Source organism: Nerophis ophidion, linkage group LG14 (assembly GCF_033978795.1).
Source record: "Nerophis ophidion isolate RoL-2023_Sa linkage group LG14, RoL_Noph_v1.0, whole genome shotgun sequence".
In the NCBI taxonomy this organism is placed as follows: domain Eukaryota; kingdom Metazoa; phylum Chordata; class Actinopteri; order Syngnathiformes; family Syngnathidae; genus Nerophis; species Nerophis ophidion.
The window spans coordinates 52,052,745-52,072,182 of record NC_084624.1 but is presented as its reverse complement, the minus strand read 5'-3'; the positions used below and the strand labels follow the sequence as shown (position 1 = coordinate 52,072,182).

The 19,438-nt window shown below is 40.8% G+C and overlaps 1 protein-coding gene across 2 annotated transcripts in view; it reads left to right on the top strand.

Moving 5' to 3' along the window:
• Positions 1-19,438, top strand: part of LOC133568831 (alanine aminotransferase 2-like) — an 86,682-nt gene that overhangs the window by 34,515 nt on the left and 32,729 nt on the right. For both annotated transcript variants that reach the window (XM_061920999.1, XM_061920998.1), the window contains 2 exons: positions 14,517-14,606; positions 15,036-15,144. In XM_061920999.1, coding sequence (XP_061776983.1) covers positions 14,517-14,606; positions 15,036-15,144 — 199 coding nt within the window. The remainder of the gene's footprint in view (positions 1-14,516; positions 14,607-15,035; positions 15,145-19,438) is intronic.

The following is a 19,438-nucleotide window of genomic DNA, read 5'->3' as shown; positions in this document are numbered from 1 at the left end:
TAATTGTTTTTATTCCTCATGACATCTACATTATTATTAAGGTTGAGCAGCGGAGCAAGGACCCTAGGTGCGACGCAAGGGCCCTATTGAAATGTTTATAATAATAATAATAATTATAATCATAATTATGGGCTTCACGGTGGAAGAGGGGTTAGTGCGTCTGCCTCACAATACGAAGGTCCTGCAGTCCTGGGTTCAAATCCAGGCTCGGGATCTTTCTGTGTGGAGTTTGCATGTTCTCCCCGTGAATGCGTGGGTTCCCTCCGGGTACTCCGGCTTCCTCCCACTTCCAAAGACATGCACCTGGGGATAGGTTGATTGGCAACACTAAATTGGCCCTAGTGTGTGAATGTTGTCTGTCTATCTGTGTTGGCCCTGCGATGAGGTGGCGACTTGTCCAGGGTGTACCCTGCCTTCCGCCCGATTGTAGCTGAGATAGGCGCCAGCGCCCCCCGCGACCCCGAAAGGAATAAGCGGTAGAAAATGGATTGATGGATAATCATAATTATTATTATTATCATTATGCCGTCGCTTTGGACGCCTTTTTGAGGCGCTTAATATGCACGAAAACTCCCCATATTTTGCAAGCGCGTCAGGTATGGCAAACAATGTTTTATTTTGGGTGTCTTGAAAAGAAAAATTTCAAAATTGGCTCTCTAGCCTCACCTTTAAAATTAGAAAAAAATTGCCCCTCCTACCAGATTTACGTATCGAAACAAAAATCGCAGGAAACGCCTGTGATGACGGGATGCCATAATGCTTAAAAGGAGTAATTGATGTAAATATTACATGTTAAAGGGGAACATTATCACCAAACCTATGTAAGCGTCAATATATACCTCGATGTTGCAGAAAAAAGACCATGTATTTTTTTTAACCGATTTCCGAACTCTAAATGGGTGAATTTTGGCAAATTAAACGCCTTTCTGTTTATCGGTCTTTTAGCGATGACGTCAGAACGTGACGTCACCGAGGTAACACACCCGCCATATTCATTTTCACATTACAAACACCGCGTCTCAGCTCTGTTATTTTCTGTTTTTTCGACTATTTTTTGGAACCTTGGAGACATCATGCCTCGTCGGTGTGTTGTCGGAGGGTGTAACAACACTAACAGGGAGGGATTCAAGTTGCACCACTGGCAAGAAATCTGCCGCCAGACACCCATTGAATGTACCAAAGTGTTTTCATATTTGACCGGCGATGCTAAGACAGACATGGCACAGAGATGTATGGATAACCTGCAGATGCATTTGCAACGATTAAGTCAACGAAATCACAAAGGTGAGTTTTGTTGATGTTGTTGACTTATGTGCTAATCAGACATATTTGGTCACGGCATGACTGCCAGCTAATAGATGCTAACATGCTATTTACACTAGCTTTATGTACATTTGAAACTAGACACCCACATTTAATGCGAAACAAACACTTACCAATCGACAGATTTAAGTTGCTCCATTGTCACAAGATGCGAAAGTCCTGATCGTTTGGTCCGCACATTTTACCGGCGATGCTAATAAGGCAGCCATGCTATGGGCCACTTCATTAGGTACACCCACGCTATGGCCGAATAGCGTTAATAGCTATTCGCTCAATAGCTTCAATTTCTTCTTCAATTTCGTTTTCGCTATCTGCCTCCATACTCCGACCATCTGTTTCAATACATGCGTAATCTGTTGAATCGCTTAAGCCGCTGAAATCCGAGTCTGAATCCGAGCTAATGTCGCTATATCTTGCTGTGGTAACCGCCATGTTGTTTGTATTGGCAGCGCTGTATGACGTCACAGGGAAATGGATAGTGGTTTCAAAGATAGCGAAAATAATGCACTTTAAAGCTTTATTTAGGGATATTCCGTGAGGTGTAAAATTTTGAAAAAAAACTTCTAAAAATACAACAAGCCACTGATTTTTATTGTTTTTAACCCTTTTGAAATTGTGCTAATGTTCCCCTTTAAGATCATGCCTGTTAGTTACCACTTTGCATAAAGCAAGAAAGTGTATTAGTGTAGTTTGTTTTATTTTGGTCATAGCTGTGAAAGACTGTCAGAAAGAGAAAGCCGGGCCGCACTAGTTAACAATTCCTCATGCACTTTGCACATTACTGTTTGTTTTGTCCTCATGGCCAGTGGGCTGATAATCAACGAGGCTTTTTGTCCATCTTTTCATGCACTCTGCCAGCACTGAAAAAGGCCTTTTGTCTGCACATTCATATATTCTGCATGTAAGGCCCTCTGAAAGTTGTTTGAATCATACAAACGTTTTATTTGTCTGTTTCTTCACATATTGGAGTGATGATGTCATTGTATGATTTGCATCATTGGAAGTAATTTTTTTTGAAGGGCTAAATAATGTTATACATATATCTAAAGACAAGTATGTTACTATGTCTTATTCACAAGGGATGTAACGGTATCAAAGCACAATATTATTGTGGTATATGTCTAAAACAAAACAAAGCTTGTTAAAAAAGCTATAGTGTGTAACATGAAGTGCCACCAATGTTTAGGAGGAACTTGCTTACTGTAATTGAACACACACATAGCACTAGAATGTTCTAATATTATTTATTACTATAAACAAGTATTTTAAGTGCAAAAAATAGTGCAGGAATATCTGCCGTTCCAAGCAAATATTGAAAAGAACAATTTACTGGTGAGGATCTAGTGCAGGGGTCGGGAACCTTTTTGGCTGAGAGAGCCATTAAAGCAAAATTTATAAAACGTATTTCCGAGAGAGCCATATAATAATTTTTAACACTGAATACAAATAAATGTGTGCATTTTTAAGTAAGAGCAACATTTTAAGAATATAATAACTTATTTTTAATAACATTGTTATTCTGAAACTAATGAATAAAATAGTTCTTACCATTAATGCGACTTCTTGAACAGGAACGGTAGAAAACAGATGGATGGATTAAAATGCATGAGAATGTTTTATATTTTGAACGTTATTTTTAACACTGTGATTACCAGCGGAATTATTCATTACTTATCGCTGTGTTTTTCAACCACTGTGCCGTGGGAGACATTATGTAATTTCACCTAATTGGGTTGATAATATTTTTTGCGAACCTGTAACTATAATTCAAAAATGTGCTGTCTAGAGCTTGGCAGAGTAAGTGTGTAATACTCTTACATATCAGTAGGTAGCAGCAGTTAGCTGGTTGCTTTTGTCGATGTCGGGAACATGGTATGTCGTGATCACAATATGCGGGAGGCAGCATGTAGGTAAAAAGGTATCCAACACTTAAACTAAAAATAAACAAAAGGCGAGTGCCGCTAAGAAAAGGCATTGAAGTAAAACAAAACTAAAACTGAACTGGCTGCAAAGTAAACAAAAACAGAATGCTGGACGACAGCAAAGACTTGCAGTGTGCTGAGCAGACGGCGTCCACAAAGTACATCCGTACATGGCATGACAATCAACAATGTCCACACAAAGAAGGAGTGCGTCCGCACAACTTAAATAGTCTTGATTGTAAAAACAAAGCAGGTGCGATGAATAGCATTCAAGGAGGACATGAAACTGCTACAGGAAAATACCAACAAAAGAAGAAAAGCCAACAAAATAGGAGCGCAAGTCACACAGGAAAACACCGAAAAAACTCAAAATAAGTTACGGCTCGACAGTACACCTACATAGAGACAAGAGCTATTGCGAGTTTAATTTTTTTTAATGTTTTCTGCCGGTGGTGCGACTCAGAGTTTTTTCAATGAAAAAAATGTGTTTTGGCTCAAAAAAGGTTGAAAATCACTGACTTATCGTGTTAAGCAATGCCAGCTAAGATTTATCTGAGAGCCAGATGCAGTCATCAAAAGAGCCACATCTGGCTCCAGAGCCATAGGTTCCCTACCCCTGATCTAGTGTTATAAGTGTAAACAATAATGTAGTTTAGTCTTTCAGTGGTCATTTTTTTATTTCAGTCTGTAAAATGTTGTTTCTCTGAAAAGTAAACTAATAATACCTTTTAATCATGTAAAGACCTCCCAAACTGAGGTTTGACTTTGCTGGCTTCAAATATTCTTTCTGGTTGGCGCTTACGATTTGTCCAGCACTGCTGGGTGGACTTCAGCACCTCCGTGACATCAACACGGATGGATGGAGTGAGGATGTATCAAGTAGCTTTTTTCTTTACTCCTACTTCCTCTGTGTTTATGTATATGTATGTAAATATATAACTGGCCCTGTAATGAGGTGGTGACTTGTCCAGGGTGTAAAGCGCCTTCCGCCTGAATGCAGCTGAGATAGACTCCAGCACCCCTCGCGATACCAAAGGGACAAGCGGTAGAAAATGGATGGATGGAATATATATTTACATACATAGTACGTGTATCTATGTATATACTTATATTTGTGTATATATATATATATATATATATATATATATATATATATATATATATATATATATATATATATATATATATATATATATATATAAGGAGTCTTGTTCACGAGTGGGGGAAGAGTGGATCGTGAGATCGACAGGCGGATCGGTGCGGCGTCTTCAGTAATGCGGACGTTGTATCGATCCGTTGTGGTGAAGAAGGAGCTGAGCCGGAAGGCAAAGCTCTCAATTTACCGGTCGATCTACGTTCCCATCCTCACCTATGGTCATGAGCTTTGGGTCATGACCGAAAGGACAAGATCACGGGTACAAGCGGCCGAAATGAGTTTCCTCCGCCGGGTGGCGGGTCTCTCCCTTCGAGATAGGGTGAGAAGCTCTGTCTTCCGGGAGGAACTCAACGTAAAGCCGCTGCTCCTCCACATCGAGAGGAGCCAGATGAAGTGGTTCGGGCATCTGGTCAGGATGCCACCCGAACGCCTCCCTAGGGAGGTGTTTAGGGCACGTCCAACCGGTAGGAGGCCACGGGGAAGACCCAGGACACGTTGGGAAGACTATGTCTCCCGGCTGGCCTGGGAACGCCTCGGGATCTCCCGGGAAGAGCTAGACGAAGTGGCTGGGGAGAGGGAAGTCTGGGTTTCCCTGCTTAGGCTGTTGCCCCGCGACCCGACCTCGGATAAGCGGAAGATGATGGATGGATGGATATATATATTAGGGCTGGGCAACGATTAAACATTTTATTCAAAGTTAATCGCACTATTTCTCTGATTAATCGCGATTAACTGCATTGTATACGCAAAGCCCAATAATGAATTCAAAAGTAGTGTGTAGTGCACCTTTATTGGAATATTCTCCCACATGAACAAAAGCGCCAAAACATTTGTTGTGCAAACACAATTTAAATCAGTCCTTGTTAAACAGTAGCAGTTAAATAGCATATTTGATGAAAATCAACTCAAAAAATGTAAATACAAACATTTAAGCTTATTACTACCACTGCCAAGGTGTTTAAGTTATAATGTTTGTTATGGAAAATAAATATAATCTACATACAAATCTCTGAGCCACAATCATAACATCTGAACAGGCAATTTCTGAGGTAACAGCAGAAACATTTTTTTTTATCAGGGATCTTATGTTTAAAAAACCTATATTATAGGTAGTGGGCTGTTTTAGGGAATTTTTGATCAAATTATCCGTAGTAGCAATATTAATAATGTTGTGTTTATTCTGCGTAGTGCACTTAAAATAATTATGACCATATCTAGGAATTGATATGATGGGAATTTTCCGATTGTTTGCTTGGTGCTTTGATAAACTGAACGCATCATATACATGGTACTATATTGTGATGTTATGAGCCAGGGAAAAAAAGAACTACCCTACCCAGCATGCAACAGGAGTGAGGAGTGTTGTGTCGCCATGACGGCATCTTGTATGTTGTGATATGCACGCTCTGAAAGCAAACGTTAAGAACTCAGCCAACACTCCTGGTCTGCATTATTCATAAATAGACAGACAACACATATACTCCGCTGCTTCACAGGCCGCTGGATGTAGCCGGCAAAGTATTCCCATGCTAGCTAGCCGGTCTAGCAAGCACGCCTCATTCAGTCCAAAACGGCCCGATCTATCCACATCCAGAATTGTCTGGCGGTCGTAAGTGATCCCGGAGTGACCACGCTGTAAGCCAGCCATGACATTTGCAGAATTGTCCGGTATTTTTGCCAAATGTTCCATCTTTACCAAGAGCCCCTCCACGCCATCTTGTTAAGAAAAGGCGTTAACAAAATAAAAGCATGTAAACAACATACGTAAATGTGCGATAAAATAATTGTCGGCGTTAATAGATTGACGAGTTAACTCATAATTAACGCACTAATTTGCCCACCCCTAATATATATATATTTATGAAAAAGACAAAAGCAGTGAAGTTGTCACATTGTGTAAATGGTAAATAAAAATAGAAAACAATGATTTGCAAATCCTTTTCAATTTATATTCTGGCTGCAAAGACAAGATATTTCATGTTGACACTGAGAAACTTTATTTTTTGCAAATAGTCATGAAGTTAGAATGTAATGGCAGCAACACATTGCAAAAAAGTCATTTTTACCAGTGTGTTACATGGCCTTTCCTTTTAACAACACTCAGTAAAGGTTTGGGAACTGAGGAGACACATTTTTGAAGTGGAATTATTTCCCATTCTTGCTTGATGTACAGCTTAAGTTGCTATTTTAGGCTTTATACATTTTCAACGGGAGACAGGTCTGGACTACAGGCAGGCCAGTGTAGTACCCGCACTCTTATACTATGAAGCCACACTGTTGTAATACATGGATTGGCATTGTCTTGCTGAAATAAGCAGGGGCGTCCATGATAACTTTGCTTGGATGACAACATATGTTGCTCCAAAAGCTGTATGTACCTTTCAGCATTAATGGTGCCTTCACAAATGTGTAAGTTACCTATGCCTGGGCCACTAATACACCCCCATACCATCACACGTGCTGCCTTTTACACACTTTCCTCCTAGAACAGTCCTGGTTCTTCTTTTCCTCTTTGTTCCGGAGGACACAGTTTCCAAAAACAATTTGAAATGTGGACTCGTCAGACCCCTGAACACTTTTCCCCTTTGCATCAGTCCATCTTAGATGAGCTCGGGCCCAGCAAAGCGTTTATGGGTGTTGTTGATAAATGGCTTTCACTTTGCATAGTATAGTTGTAACTTGCACTTACAGATGTAGCGACCAACTGTAGTTACTGACAGTGGTTTTCTGAATGGTTCCTCAGCCCATGTGGTGATATCCTTTACACACTGATGTCAGTTTTTGATTCAGCACCGCCTGAAGGATCGAAGGTCACAGGCTTAGCCGCTTAAGTGCAGTGATTTCTCCAGATTCTCTGAACCTTTTGATGATATTACGGAGCATTGATGGTGAAATCCCTAAATTGCTGGCAATAGCTGCTTGAGAAATGTTGTTCATAAACAATTTGCTCTGGCATTTGATGACAAAGTGGTGACCCTCGCCCCGTCCTTGTTTGTGAATGAGTGAGCATTTCATGGAAGCTGCTTTCATAGCCAATCACGGCACCCACCTGTTCCCAATTAGCCTGTTCACCTGTGGGATGTTCCAAATAAGTCTTTGCGCACAAGGCAGAGACACAAACTTAGCGTATGGAAACAAAAACTAACTCTTAGACAGACTATGGACATGAAACCAACAAAAAACTTACTGTGACGTGAAACGAGCAGCATGAACTATGAGGCGGAAAGAACTAGCATGGACAGAGCATGAAAAGAACAATGACGCCAGGCCGACTGCCTGGCAACGACAAGCTTAAATGATAGCGAGCATTCCTCAACTTTCTCACTCTTTTTTTGCCACTTGTGCCAGCTTTTTTGGAAACATGTTGCAGGCATCAAAATCCAAATGAGCTAATATTTGCAAAAAAGAACAACGTTTGTCAGTGTGAACATGAAATATCTTGTCTTTGCAGTTTATTCTATCTTTTTATTTAGCATTTACACAAGGTGGCAACTTCACTGCTTTCGGGCTTAGTACATATATTGGAACACGTCGAAGTGCTCGGGCAGTAACAAGTCTAGTTTAGTCAAGTGTGTAAATGTTTGCATGACCGACTTACCGGCGATGAAGGTCAGCAAGCAGAAGAGGCCCACAGATTCCTCCATCTCCGCCAAGGTGACACCCTGGTGTGACTTGGGGGTGTGACAACATACCACTCATTTCATTGGCTCATGCTCGTCCTTCCTGTGACCAATGAGGCAATGAAAGTGTTGAATGGACGAAGAGGCTGTTTTTTTTTTTTTTTGAGTTTAGGTAATGTTGGTGAAAGTCCCACCTTTTCTCCCACCTGCTGTGTCCGTGTTTGTTTGTTTTTACGCGTGTGCCACTCTTGCTTTTCCACAAGTCATCACTTCCTGCAAAGCCTCCCACGGCTGCGGCACAAACTTTACATACCTATTATTTACCGTCTTTCCACTTCAGACCCTGCTTTTTTCCTCACTTGGGAGGTTAAAATGTGTGTTTGTGTGGATGCATGACACACTTACATCATGCTCTCTTCTTCAAATTCACTTTGCATACACTGTATATGTTGCTCTACTACAATGTAATCATCCTAAGAAACATATAGAACATATCAATTGCTTTATTTTGTGAATTATATTTATATAGCGCTTTTTCTCTAGTGACTCAAAGCGCTTTACATATATCTAAGTTACATTCAAACCAGTGTGGGTGGCACTGGGAGCAGGTGGGTAAAGTGTCTTGCCCAAGGACACAACGGCAGTGACTAGGATGGCGGATGCGGGAATCGAACCTGCAACCCTCAAGTTGCTGGCACGACCGCTCTACCAACCGAGCTAAACCGCCCCATTTACTCATTTAGTTGCTGAATAGGCGTTTTTTCCAACTGTAACAAGAACCAGGCTGGAATATTTACAAATGTTTATTATTAGTGTTGGAGCCAAATGTCCTTATTGGTTTATATTGTTTTTATTTTATTTTCTCTAATTGATTGCTGGACTCAGCTCATGTGGAATTTCCTTTTTTGGTGGATTGCTTCGTTTTTGGCACTTTGGGGGCGGGTATGCTTGCCTCTGGGCTGTACAGTTAGTATTTTATTAGTACTTCCATGCAGATTCTGGCATTAATTGTGGAAAAAAATTCAATTGATTACATTAGACAGCTAAATGTACTTAAATGATAATTAAATAATATACATACAGTATACAGTACAATATATTCTAGATGATAACGTATAAATAAAATAAATTTAAACAAATACAATTAAAAAAATTAAAATAAAAAGCTATGAGTTTAAAAAAAAAAAGGGAAATCTCCTTTCCACAACATTTTGCAAAAACACAACATAAACACTCTTTACAGACATTGACAAACACGTGCTGGTTAAACATTTGTACCAATAATATATACAGTGGGGCAAAAAAGTATTTAGTCAGCCACTGATTCTGCAAGTTCTCCCACTTCAAATGATGACAGAGGTCTGTAATTTTCATCATAGGTACACTTCAACTGTGAGAGACAGGATGTGGAAAAAAAATCCAGGAATTCACATTGTAGGAATTTTAATGAATGTATTTGTAAATTATGGTGGAAAATAAGTATTTGGTCAACCATTTAAAGCTCTCACTGAAGGAAGGAGGTTTTGTCTCAAAATATCACGATACATGGCCCCATTCATTCTTTCCTTAACACGGATCAATCGTCCTGTCCCCTTTAGCAGGAAAACAGCCCCAAAGCATGATGTTTCCACCTCCATGCTTCACAGTAGGTATGGTGTTTTGGGTTACAACTCAGTATTCTTCTTCCTCCAAACACGACGAGTTGAGTTTATACCAAAAAGTTCTATTTTGGTTTCATCTGACCACATGACATTCTCCCAATCCTCTGCTGTATCATCCATGTGCTCTCTGGCAAACTTCAGACGGGCCTGGACATACACTGGCTTAAGCAGGGGGACACGTCTGGCACTGCAGGATTTGATTCCCTGTCGGCGTAGTGTGTTACTGATGGTAACCTTTGTTACTTTGGTCCCAGCTCTCTGCAGGTCATTCACCAGGTCCCCCCGTGTGGTTCTGGGATTTTTGCTCACCGTTCTCATGATCATTTTGACCCCACGTGATGAGAACTTGCGTGGAGCCCCAGATCGAGGGAGATTCTGAGTGGTCTTGTATGTCTTCCATTTTTTGATAATTGCTCCCACAGTTGATTTTTTCACACCAAGCTGCTTGCCTATTGTAGATTCACTCTACCCAGTCTGGTGCAGGTCTACAATTGTTTTCCTGGTGTCCTTTGACAGCTCTTTGGTCTTGGCCATAGTGGAGTTTGGAGTCTGACTGTTTGAGGCTGTGGACAGGTGTCTTTTATACAGATAACAAGTTCAAACAGGTTCCATTAATGCAGGGAACGAGTGGAGGACAGAAGAGCTTCTTAAAGAAGTTACAGGTCTGTGAGAGCCAGAGATCTTCCTTGTTTGAAGTGACCAAGCTGATGAACCCCCCTGACACAAACACATCTGTTTGTTAGGACAGCTCTTATGTTTGCTTTCTTAAAGACAGCGGGACCTCTGAGGCGCGGTGAAGTGTCCCTGGGTTTGAATCCCTCCTGTAGACAGCATGTGGGCGTGACCTCTGTATGTGGAGGTCAACAACATCCTGCACTTTTAATGTTTTACATTTCATACAAAGAGCATTGGTATGGTCATAATAATCTCCATCATTTGTTTTGATAACATAAATATATAATAATATTAGATATTTCATTTAATAACCTGCTCAGTGGTTAGAACAGGGGTCGAGAACCTTTTTGGCTGAGAAAGCCATGAAAGCCAAATATTTTAAAGTGTATCACCATATAATATCTTTTAACACTACCTCAGTAGAAGCATTTAAGTCTCATCTTAAAACTCATCTGTATACTCTAGCCTTTAAATAGACCTCCTTTTTAGACCAGTTGATCTGCCGCTTCTTTTCTTTCTCCTATGTCCCCCCCTCCCTTGTGGAGGGGGTCCGGTCCGATGACCATGGATGAAGTACTGGCTGTCCAGAGTCGAGACCCAGGATGGACCGCTCGTCGGGACCCAGGATGGACCGCTCGCCTGTATCGGTTGGGGACATCTCTACGCTGCTGATCCGCTTGAGATGGTTTCCTGTGGACGGGACTCTCACTGCTGTGTTGGAGCCACTATGGATTGAACTTTCACAGTATCATGTTAGACCCGCTCGACATCCATTGCTTTCGGTCCCCTAGAGGGGGGGGGGTTGCCCACATCTGAGGTCCTCTCCAAGGTTTCTCATAGTCAGCATTGTCACTGGCGTCCCACTGGATGTGAATTCTCCCTGCCCACTGGGTGTGAGTTTTCCTTGCCCTTTTGTGGGTTCTTCCGAGGATGTTGTAGTCGTAATGATTTGTGCAGTCCTTTGAGACATTTGTGATTTGGGGCTATATAAATAAACATTGATTGATTGATTGATTGAACACTGAATACAACTAAATGCATGCATTTTTTAAGAAAGACCAACATTTTTAGAGTATAATAAGTCGTATTTTTTTTATAACATTTTTATTCTGAAGCTAACCAATAATAAATAAAATAATTTTACTATTGATGCGACTTCTTGAACAGGTGCGGTAGAAACGGATGGATGGATTAAAAGGCATGAGACTGTTTTATATGTTGTACGTTATTTTTAACACTGATTACCAGCGGAATTGTTTATTACTAATCGTGTTAGGCAGACCTGGGCAATTATTTTAACTCGGGGGCCAAATTTAGAGAAAAAAACGTGTCTGGGGGCCGGTATATCTGATTTTTAGGAACACTAATACAAAAACTCCCAATAATTTCTGATTGAATGCTAAAAAATGTTATGAGAGACTCTCTTAAAAAACAGAATGGAATTTAAAAATTTTTTCACTGAACGAGACACTCAGAATGTACATGAAAATAAAGAATGTGGGATTTACTATATTAACTATGAACGATAAAACACCGAATATTGACAACACCACCTTTCGATCGACATGTTTTACAATCAAGCAAAACGCAACAAAAGTGCAACAAACACATCAAAATATGAAAGTGAGGGGAAAAAAAAAACTCACTTACAATCTGATATATCTGATATATATCACTAAGCTTTAGAACTTTGTTGTAAAAATGTATTTCAATCAATGTTTATTTATATAGCCCCAAATCACAAATGTCTCAAAGGACTGCACAAACCATTACGACTACAACATCCTCGGAAGAACCCACAAAAGGGCAAGGAAAACTCACACCCAGTGGGCAGGGAGAATTCACATCCAGTGGGACGCCAGTGACAATGCTGACTATGAGAAACCTTGGAGAGGACCTCAAATGTGGGCAACCCCGCCCCTCTAGGGGACCGAAAGCAATGGATGTCAAGCGGGTCTAACATGATACTGTGAAAGTTCAATCCATAGTGGCTCCAACACAGCCGCGAGAGTTCAGTTCAAAGCGGATCCAAGACCGCAGCGAGAGTCCGTCCACAAGAAACCATCCCAAGCGGAGGCGAATCAGCAGCGTAGAGATGCCCCCAACCGATACACAGGCGAGTGGTCCATCCTGGGTCCCGACGAGCGGTCCATCCTGGGTCTCGAATCTGGACAGCCAGTACTTCATCCATGGTCATCGGACCGGACCCCCTCCACAAGGGAGGGGGGCACATAGGAGAAAAAAGAAAAGAAGCGGCAAATCAACTGGTCTAAAAAGGAGGTCTATTTAAAGGCTAGAGTATACAAATGAGTTTTAAGGTGAGACTTAAATGCTTCTACTGAGGTAGCGTCTCCGCATCTGTCCCTGACACCCGCATTTCAGGTTGACTGCTCTGGAAACACTCTGTGGAAACGCTCACCACCCACACTGCTTGGTGCCTCGTCAGAGTTGCCGTGACTTAGATTACCATAGTAACAAATTAGATTAGCTTAGTAACTAATTATATTACTATAGTAACTAGTATATCATGCAAAAGAGCAGATTTCAACCATTGAATTACTTTGATTCACGGTCATTAGAAAACATCACTGCACATCATGACGGCAGCTACAATTTCCATCTTGAAGATCTAAAAAAATTATTTGGGAATGTCCGGTGGGCTTTATTAAAAAGCATAACGCATGTGGCCCCCGGGCCTAATTTGCCCAGGTCTGGTGTTAAGCAATGTCAGATATGATGTATCTGAGAGCCAGATGCAGTCATCAAAAGAGCCATAGGTTCCCTACCCTGGGTTAGAGTGTCCGCCCTGAGGTGGGTAGGTTGGGAGTTCAAACCCCGGCCTAGTCATACCAAAGACTATACAAATGGGAGCCATTACCTCCCTGCTTGTCACTCAGCATCAAGGCTTGGAATTGGGGGTTAAATCACCAAAAAAGATTCCCGGGCGCGTCCACCGCTGCTGCTCACTGCTCCCCTCACCTCCCAGGGGGTGATCAAGGGTGATGGGTCAAATGCAGAGGACAAATTTCACCACACCTAGTGTGTGTGTGTGTGTGTGTGTGTGTGTGTGTGTGTGTGTGTGTGTGTGTGTGTGTGAGACAATCATTGCTACTTTAACTTGAATCATTTACAATTGCGATGGCTTTGTTTTGAAGTAAGAACGTAGTGAAGTGAAGTGAATTATATTTATATAGCGCTTTTCTCTAGTGACTCAAAGCGCTTTACATAGTGAAACCCAATATCTAAGTTACATTTAAACCAGTGTGGGTGGCACTGGGAGCAGGTGGGTAAAGTGTCTTGCCCAAGGACACAACGGCAGTGACTAGGATGGCGGAAGCGGGAATCGAACCTGCCACCCTCAAGTTGCTGGCACGGCCACTCTACCAATCGAGCTATACCGCCCCAAGAGTTGATGGTTGACTATCCATCCATCCATCCATTTTCTACCGCTTATTCCCTTTTGGGGTGGCGGGGGGCGCCGGCGCCTATCTCAGCTACAATCGGGCGGAAGGCAGGGTACACCCTGGACAAGTCGCCACCTCATCGCAGGGCCAACACAGATAGACAGACAACATTCACACACACTAGGGACCATTTAGTGTTGCCAATCAACCTATCCCCAGGTGCATGTCTTTGGAAGTGGGAGGGGCCTATCCCCAGGTGCATGTCTTTGTTTGACTAATGCATTCATAATCATGTTATTAATCCCGACGTCAATATTAATCAAATGAATCAATATTTTTTGCTATAATCGTCCAGCCGTGATAAATAACATTTCAACAGGAAGTAAAGGAAGGTTGAAACTTGATTGTTGCTCCTGCTACAAAACTGGAGGGTTTTTTTTTCCTTTGCTGGTGGACCTTCTGAAAAACAATGTTGTTTGTTATATAACTCAGGCTGCAATAACATCTGGCATTTGTCTTTTCCTCCGTCTTCACTTTGCCATTCTAATTACACACACACACATTTGACAGCACTGAAAGTATTTCAATCATTTCCATGTGTGTGTGTGTGAACACATCAGCTAAAGGACTTTGTGTTTTACCACCACTGCAGCCTGCTTTATGAGCACAATCTGTTAGCATTTAAATTTGTGGAATATGTTGTCAGAAAAAGTTGTTTGTGTTTGTCCTTGCTCATGTTGGTTTGTGTCCCACAGGGGAGGAAGAAACCCTTCAATGAGGTCATCAAGGCCAACATTGGTGATGCACACGCCATGGGCCAGCAGCCCATTACCTTCTTCAGACAGGTTTGCTCCTTAAAGCACCGCACACACACACACACACACACACACACACCTTCCATGATTTTATTTTATTTATTTTTTTTCTTATTTTTTTTTCCCTTGGCCTCAGTCTGCACCCCCTCTAGAAAGTCCCAGGCTAAGAGCGATTTTTTTTAATTTCATTTTAATCTTCTATTCCTCCCCCCCCCCCTTGTTTACCTGTATTTCATCTTTTTTTTTGTAAGGGGCGCTGGAAGCCGCAGACCCGTCAGCGATCCTGTTCTGTCTCCCTGTAATGTTTGTCTGATCTTGAATGGGATTGTGCTGAAAATTGTAATTTTCCTGAAGGAACTCTCCTGACGGAATGAATAAAGTACTATCTAATCTATCTAATCTAATCTAATCTAAGGTCCACTGTCCTCCTGAGTGTTTTCACATGTGTGTGTTTCCAAGGTATTGGCGCTCTGCTCCTATCCTGAGCTTCTCAACGACAGCACATTCCCAGAGGATGCTAAAAGTAGAGCGCGACGCATTCTGCAGTCATGTGGCGGCCACAGTATGGGTATGTAGCTGCAGAATGCTCTCCTGCCAGCACCAAAGGGGTCATTAATGATGTTTCTTTACCTTGTGTTGCTCGTCATCGCAACTTCTTCTGCTCTTTCTGGAGGCAACAGCAATATGACTCATTGGGATCGCCGTCAAAGACACTCAAGTCCCTCCTTCATTTGGGTGCATTGAAGCATTCCCAGGAATGGCACAAGGACAACATATTACTTATTACAACGTGGTGCTGCTCCTCCTTTGGGCCAGGGCTCGGCAACCCAAATTGATGAAAGAGCCAAATTGGACCAAAAATACAAAAAATACAAATCTGTCTGCAGCCGCAAAAAAATTAAAAGTCTTATATAAGTGTTATAATGAAGGCAACACATGATGTAAGTGTCTATATTAGCCTACTATCAAAATGACTTAAAAAATCTTATATAAGTGTTATAATGAAGGCGACACATGGTGTAAGTGTCTATATTAGCTATATTAGCCTACTATCAAAAGGACTTTAAAAATCTTATATAAGTGTTATAATGAAGGCAACACATGATGTAAGTGTCTATATTAGCTATATTAGCCTACTATCAAGATGACTTTAAAAGTCTTATATAAGTGTTATAATGAAGGCAACACATGGTGTAAGTGTCTATATTAGCTATATTAGCCTACTATCAAAATGACTTTAAAAGTCTTATATAAGTGTTATAATGAAGGCAACACATGGTGTAAGTGTCTATATTAGCTATATTAGCCTACTATCAAAAGGACTTTAAAAATCTTATATAAGTGTTATAATGAAGGCAACACATGATGTAAGTGTCTATATTAGCTATATTAGCCTACTATCAAGATGACTTTAAAAGTCTTATATAAGTGTTATAATGAAGGCAACACATGATGCAAGTGTTTATATTAGCCTACTATCAAAATGACTTTAAAAGTCTTATATAAGTGTTATAATGAAGGCAACACATGATGTAAGTGTGTATATTAGCCTACTATCAAAATTACTTTAAAAGTCTTATGTAAGTGTTATGATGAAGGCAACACATGATGTAAGTGTCTATATTAGCCTACTATCAAAATTACTTTAAAAGTCTTATATAAGTGTTACAATGAAGGCAACACATGATGTAAGTGTCTATATTAGCCTACTATCAAAATGACTTTAAAAATCTTATATAAGTGTTATAATGAAGGCAACACATGATGTAAGTGTCTATATTAGCTATATTAGCCTACTATCAAAATTACTTTAAAAGTCTTATGTAAGTGTTATGATGAAGGCAACACATGATGTAAGTGTCTATATTAGCTATATTAGCCTACTATCAAAAGGACTTTAAAAATCTTATATAAGTGTTATAATGAAGGCAACACATGATGTAAGTGTCTATATTAGCCTACTATCAAAATTACTTTAAAAGTCTTATATAAGTGTTACAATGAAGGCAACACATGATGTAAGTGTCTATATTAGCCTACTATCAAAATGACTTTAAAAATCTTATATAAGTGTTATAATGAAGGCAACACATGATGTAAGTGTCTATATTAGCTATATTAGCCTACTATCAAAATGACTTTAAAAGTCTTATATAAGTGTTATAATGAAGACAACACATGATGTAAGTGTCTATATTAGCCTACTATCAAAATGACTTTAAAAGTCTTATATAAGTGTTATGATGAAGACAACACATGATGTAAGTGTCTATATTAGCTATATTAGCCTACTATTAAAGGTTGACGTAAAACTTCATTGACAGAGATGTTGTATTTTAATATTTATCCTACACATTTTTGCAACATTGAAATCATGAGTAAGATGGAGGCTTCTCACAGGATGAGATAACTTCAGGAAATGAGTGTCTCAGTATGGCCAAAAGTATAGATGTGTGTGTCCAAGTTAAAGGTGACGGCACGCTGTCTTCTAATGGATTTATTACAATCTTTGCAAGCTGGGTACAGTTTGCTGTGGTCTGGAACAACATGGCACACAACTATGAGAAATGCAGCCAATGTTACATCCAGATAATGTGTCATGAGACATGCAAATATAAATTAAATACACAGAGGACATAAGTCAAGGAAGTTAAAAGAGCACAAATATAGCTACAAACGAGGTATAATGATGCAATATGTACATACAGCTAGCCTAAATAGTATGTTAGCATCGATTAGCTTGCGGTCATGCAGTCACCAAATATGCCTGATTAGCACTCCAGCAAATCCATAATATCAACAAAGCTCACCTCTTTGTGCATTCACGCACAGCATTAAACATTTGGTGGACAAAATGAGACAAAGAAGAATTGGCATAAAACACGTCTTTATGTGGCAGCATCGGAGAAAGTTATACATGTAAACAAAGTACGATGAGTTCAAGGATGGCTGAAATTAGTAGGACAAAACGGTCTTTACAAATCCTCTCATCAGTGAAGCGTGTTTGATACAAACAGTGGCATTTCTAACAATTAGGAAGCTTTGTCTCATGTTTGTTCTCCTCAGAAAATATATGAAAATAATAAATATATATATTTTTTTATCTTTTTCCATTTTCACACGTCTCTGAAAGAGGTCTAGAGTAGAGATGCGCGGTTTGCGGTCTAATCCGCGGATAAACCGCGGGTCGGACGGATGACATGACGAAAAAAATAGATTTTAATTAGATTCGGGCGGGTGGCGGTTGAACCATTCGGAAATATTTGATAAACATGGTTCACGGATCGGTATCCTTTACCATTTAAAGAGCCATTTAGGACCCGTGTCACAAAGCGAAGAAGACAATAGGAGACACAAACATTCTCTAGAATGACTGGTGGCAGTCACCCAGTTAATAAGTATTAGGGCGTGTTATGAAGCCATTGGCTTGTCAGTCCATCAACATGTTGTGTAGCTTCCGCAGACACACACACACGACTGCAAGGCATACTGGGTGACACAGAGTACACTAATGGTTGTGATACAAACAATATTAACACTTTTGGTAATATGCGCCACGCTGTGAAGCCACACCAAACAAGAATGACAAACACATTTCCAGTAAAACAACATAAACCCAACACAACAAATACCCAGAATCCGTTGCACCCATTCACTTACTGACTATTTTATACACCCTGCTAGCAGCAAACCCCCCTGTGCGTCGGTAAGGTGGGCGGGGTTGGGGGCGCGGGGGTGTAAAATATATTCAGGTAGTGTCACGGATGCAAAGGATTCTGGGTATTTTTTGTGTTGCGTTTATGTTGTGTTACTGGGAGGATGTTCTCCCGAAATGTGTTTGTCATTCTTGTTTGGTGTGGCTTCACAGTGTGGCGCATATTAGTAAGAGTGTTAAAATTGTTTATATCACAACCATCAGTGTACTCTGTATCACCCAGTATGCCTTTCAATCTTGTACGTGTGATTGCGGAAGCTGCATACAACATGTTGCCGGACTAACAATCGGTTTGTACATGTTGTCGAAGGTGTCAAAGGCAATGGTTTCACAGCACGCCCTTATTCTTGTCATCAAGATGAACACCATTGGATTTTCGCGAGAACGTTAGCGGCTCCCATTGTCTTCTTTACTCTGTGAAACGGGTTTAAATAGCTCTTTGAGTGGTAAAGGTGGCCGACCTCTGATGTATTTCAACGGGCGGGTGGCGGGCGGTTGCGGTTCTGATAAAATGTTGGTTCGGGTGGACGGCGGGTGGATGACAACTTTGGTGATGCGGTTGCGGATGATATAATTGCCTATCCGCGCATCTCTAGTCTAGAGGTTGCTGACCTCCTGCTTGAGGCGCTACGCCAGGGGTGTCAAACTGAAATACAGAGTGTACCAAAATTTTAACCGAACAAAGCCGCGGGCCAAAGTTGAACAAATTAACCTTTTAATAGGGACCCAAACAAATTTTGCAATGAATATTGAACAAGCAAGGCTTAAATAGGGCAGCACGGTGGCACAGGGGTTAGTGCATCTGCCTCACAATACAAAGTTCCTGAGTAATCCTGGGTTCAATCCCGGGCTCGGGATCTTTCTGTGTGGAGTTTGCATGTTCTCCCCGTGACTGCGTGGGTTCCCTCTCGGTACTCGGGCTTCCTCTCATGGAACAGGCAGAGCTTATATAACGTAATAGTGCAAAATCAACTTTCAAAAAACATCAGTGGTGTATTAAATAAAATTTAAATTAAAAAAATAATGCCTCTTTTCTATTTGCAGCCTTCTGAGGTAAATATCAACATTAACTTTTTCCACAGGCTAATAAATTCGAAAATAAAATAAAAATGAGGTGGGCGGGGTTTGGTGGTAGCGGGGGGTGTGT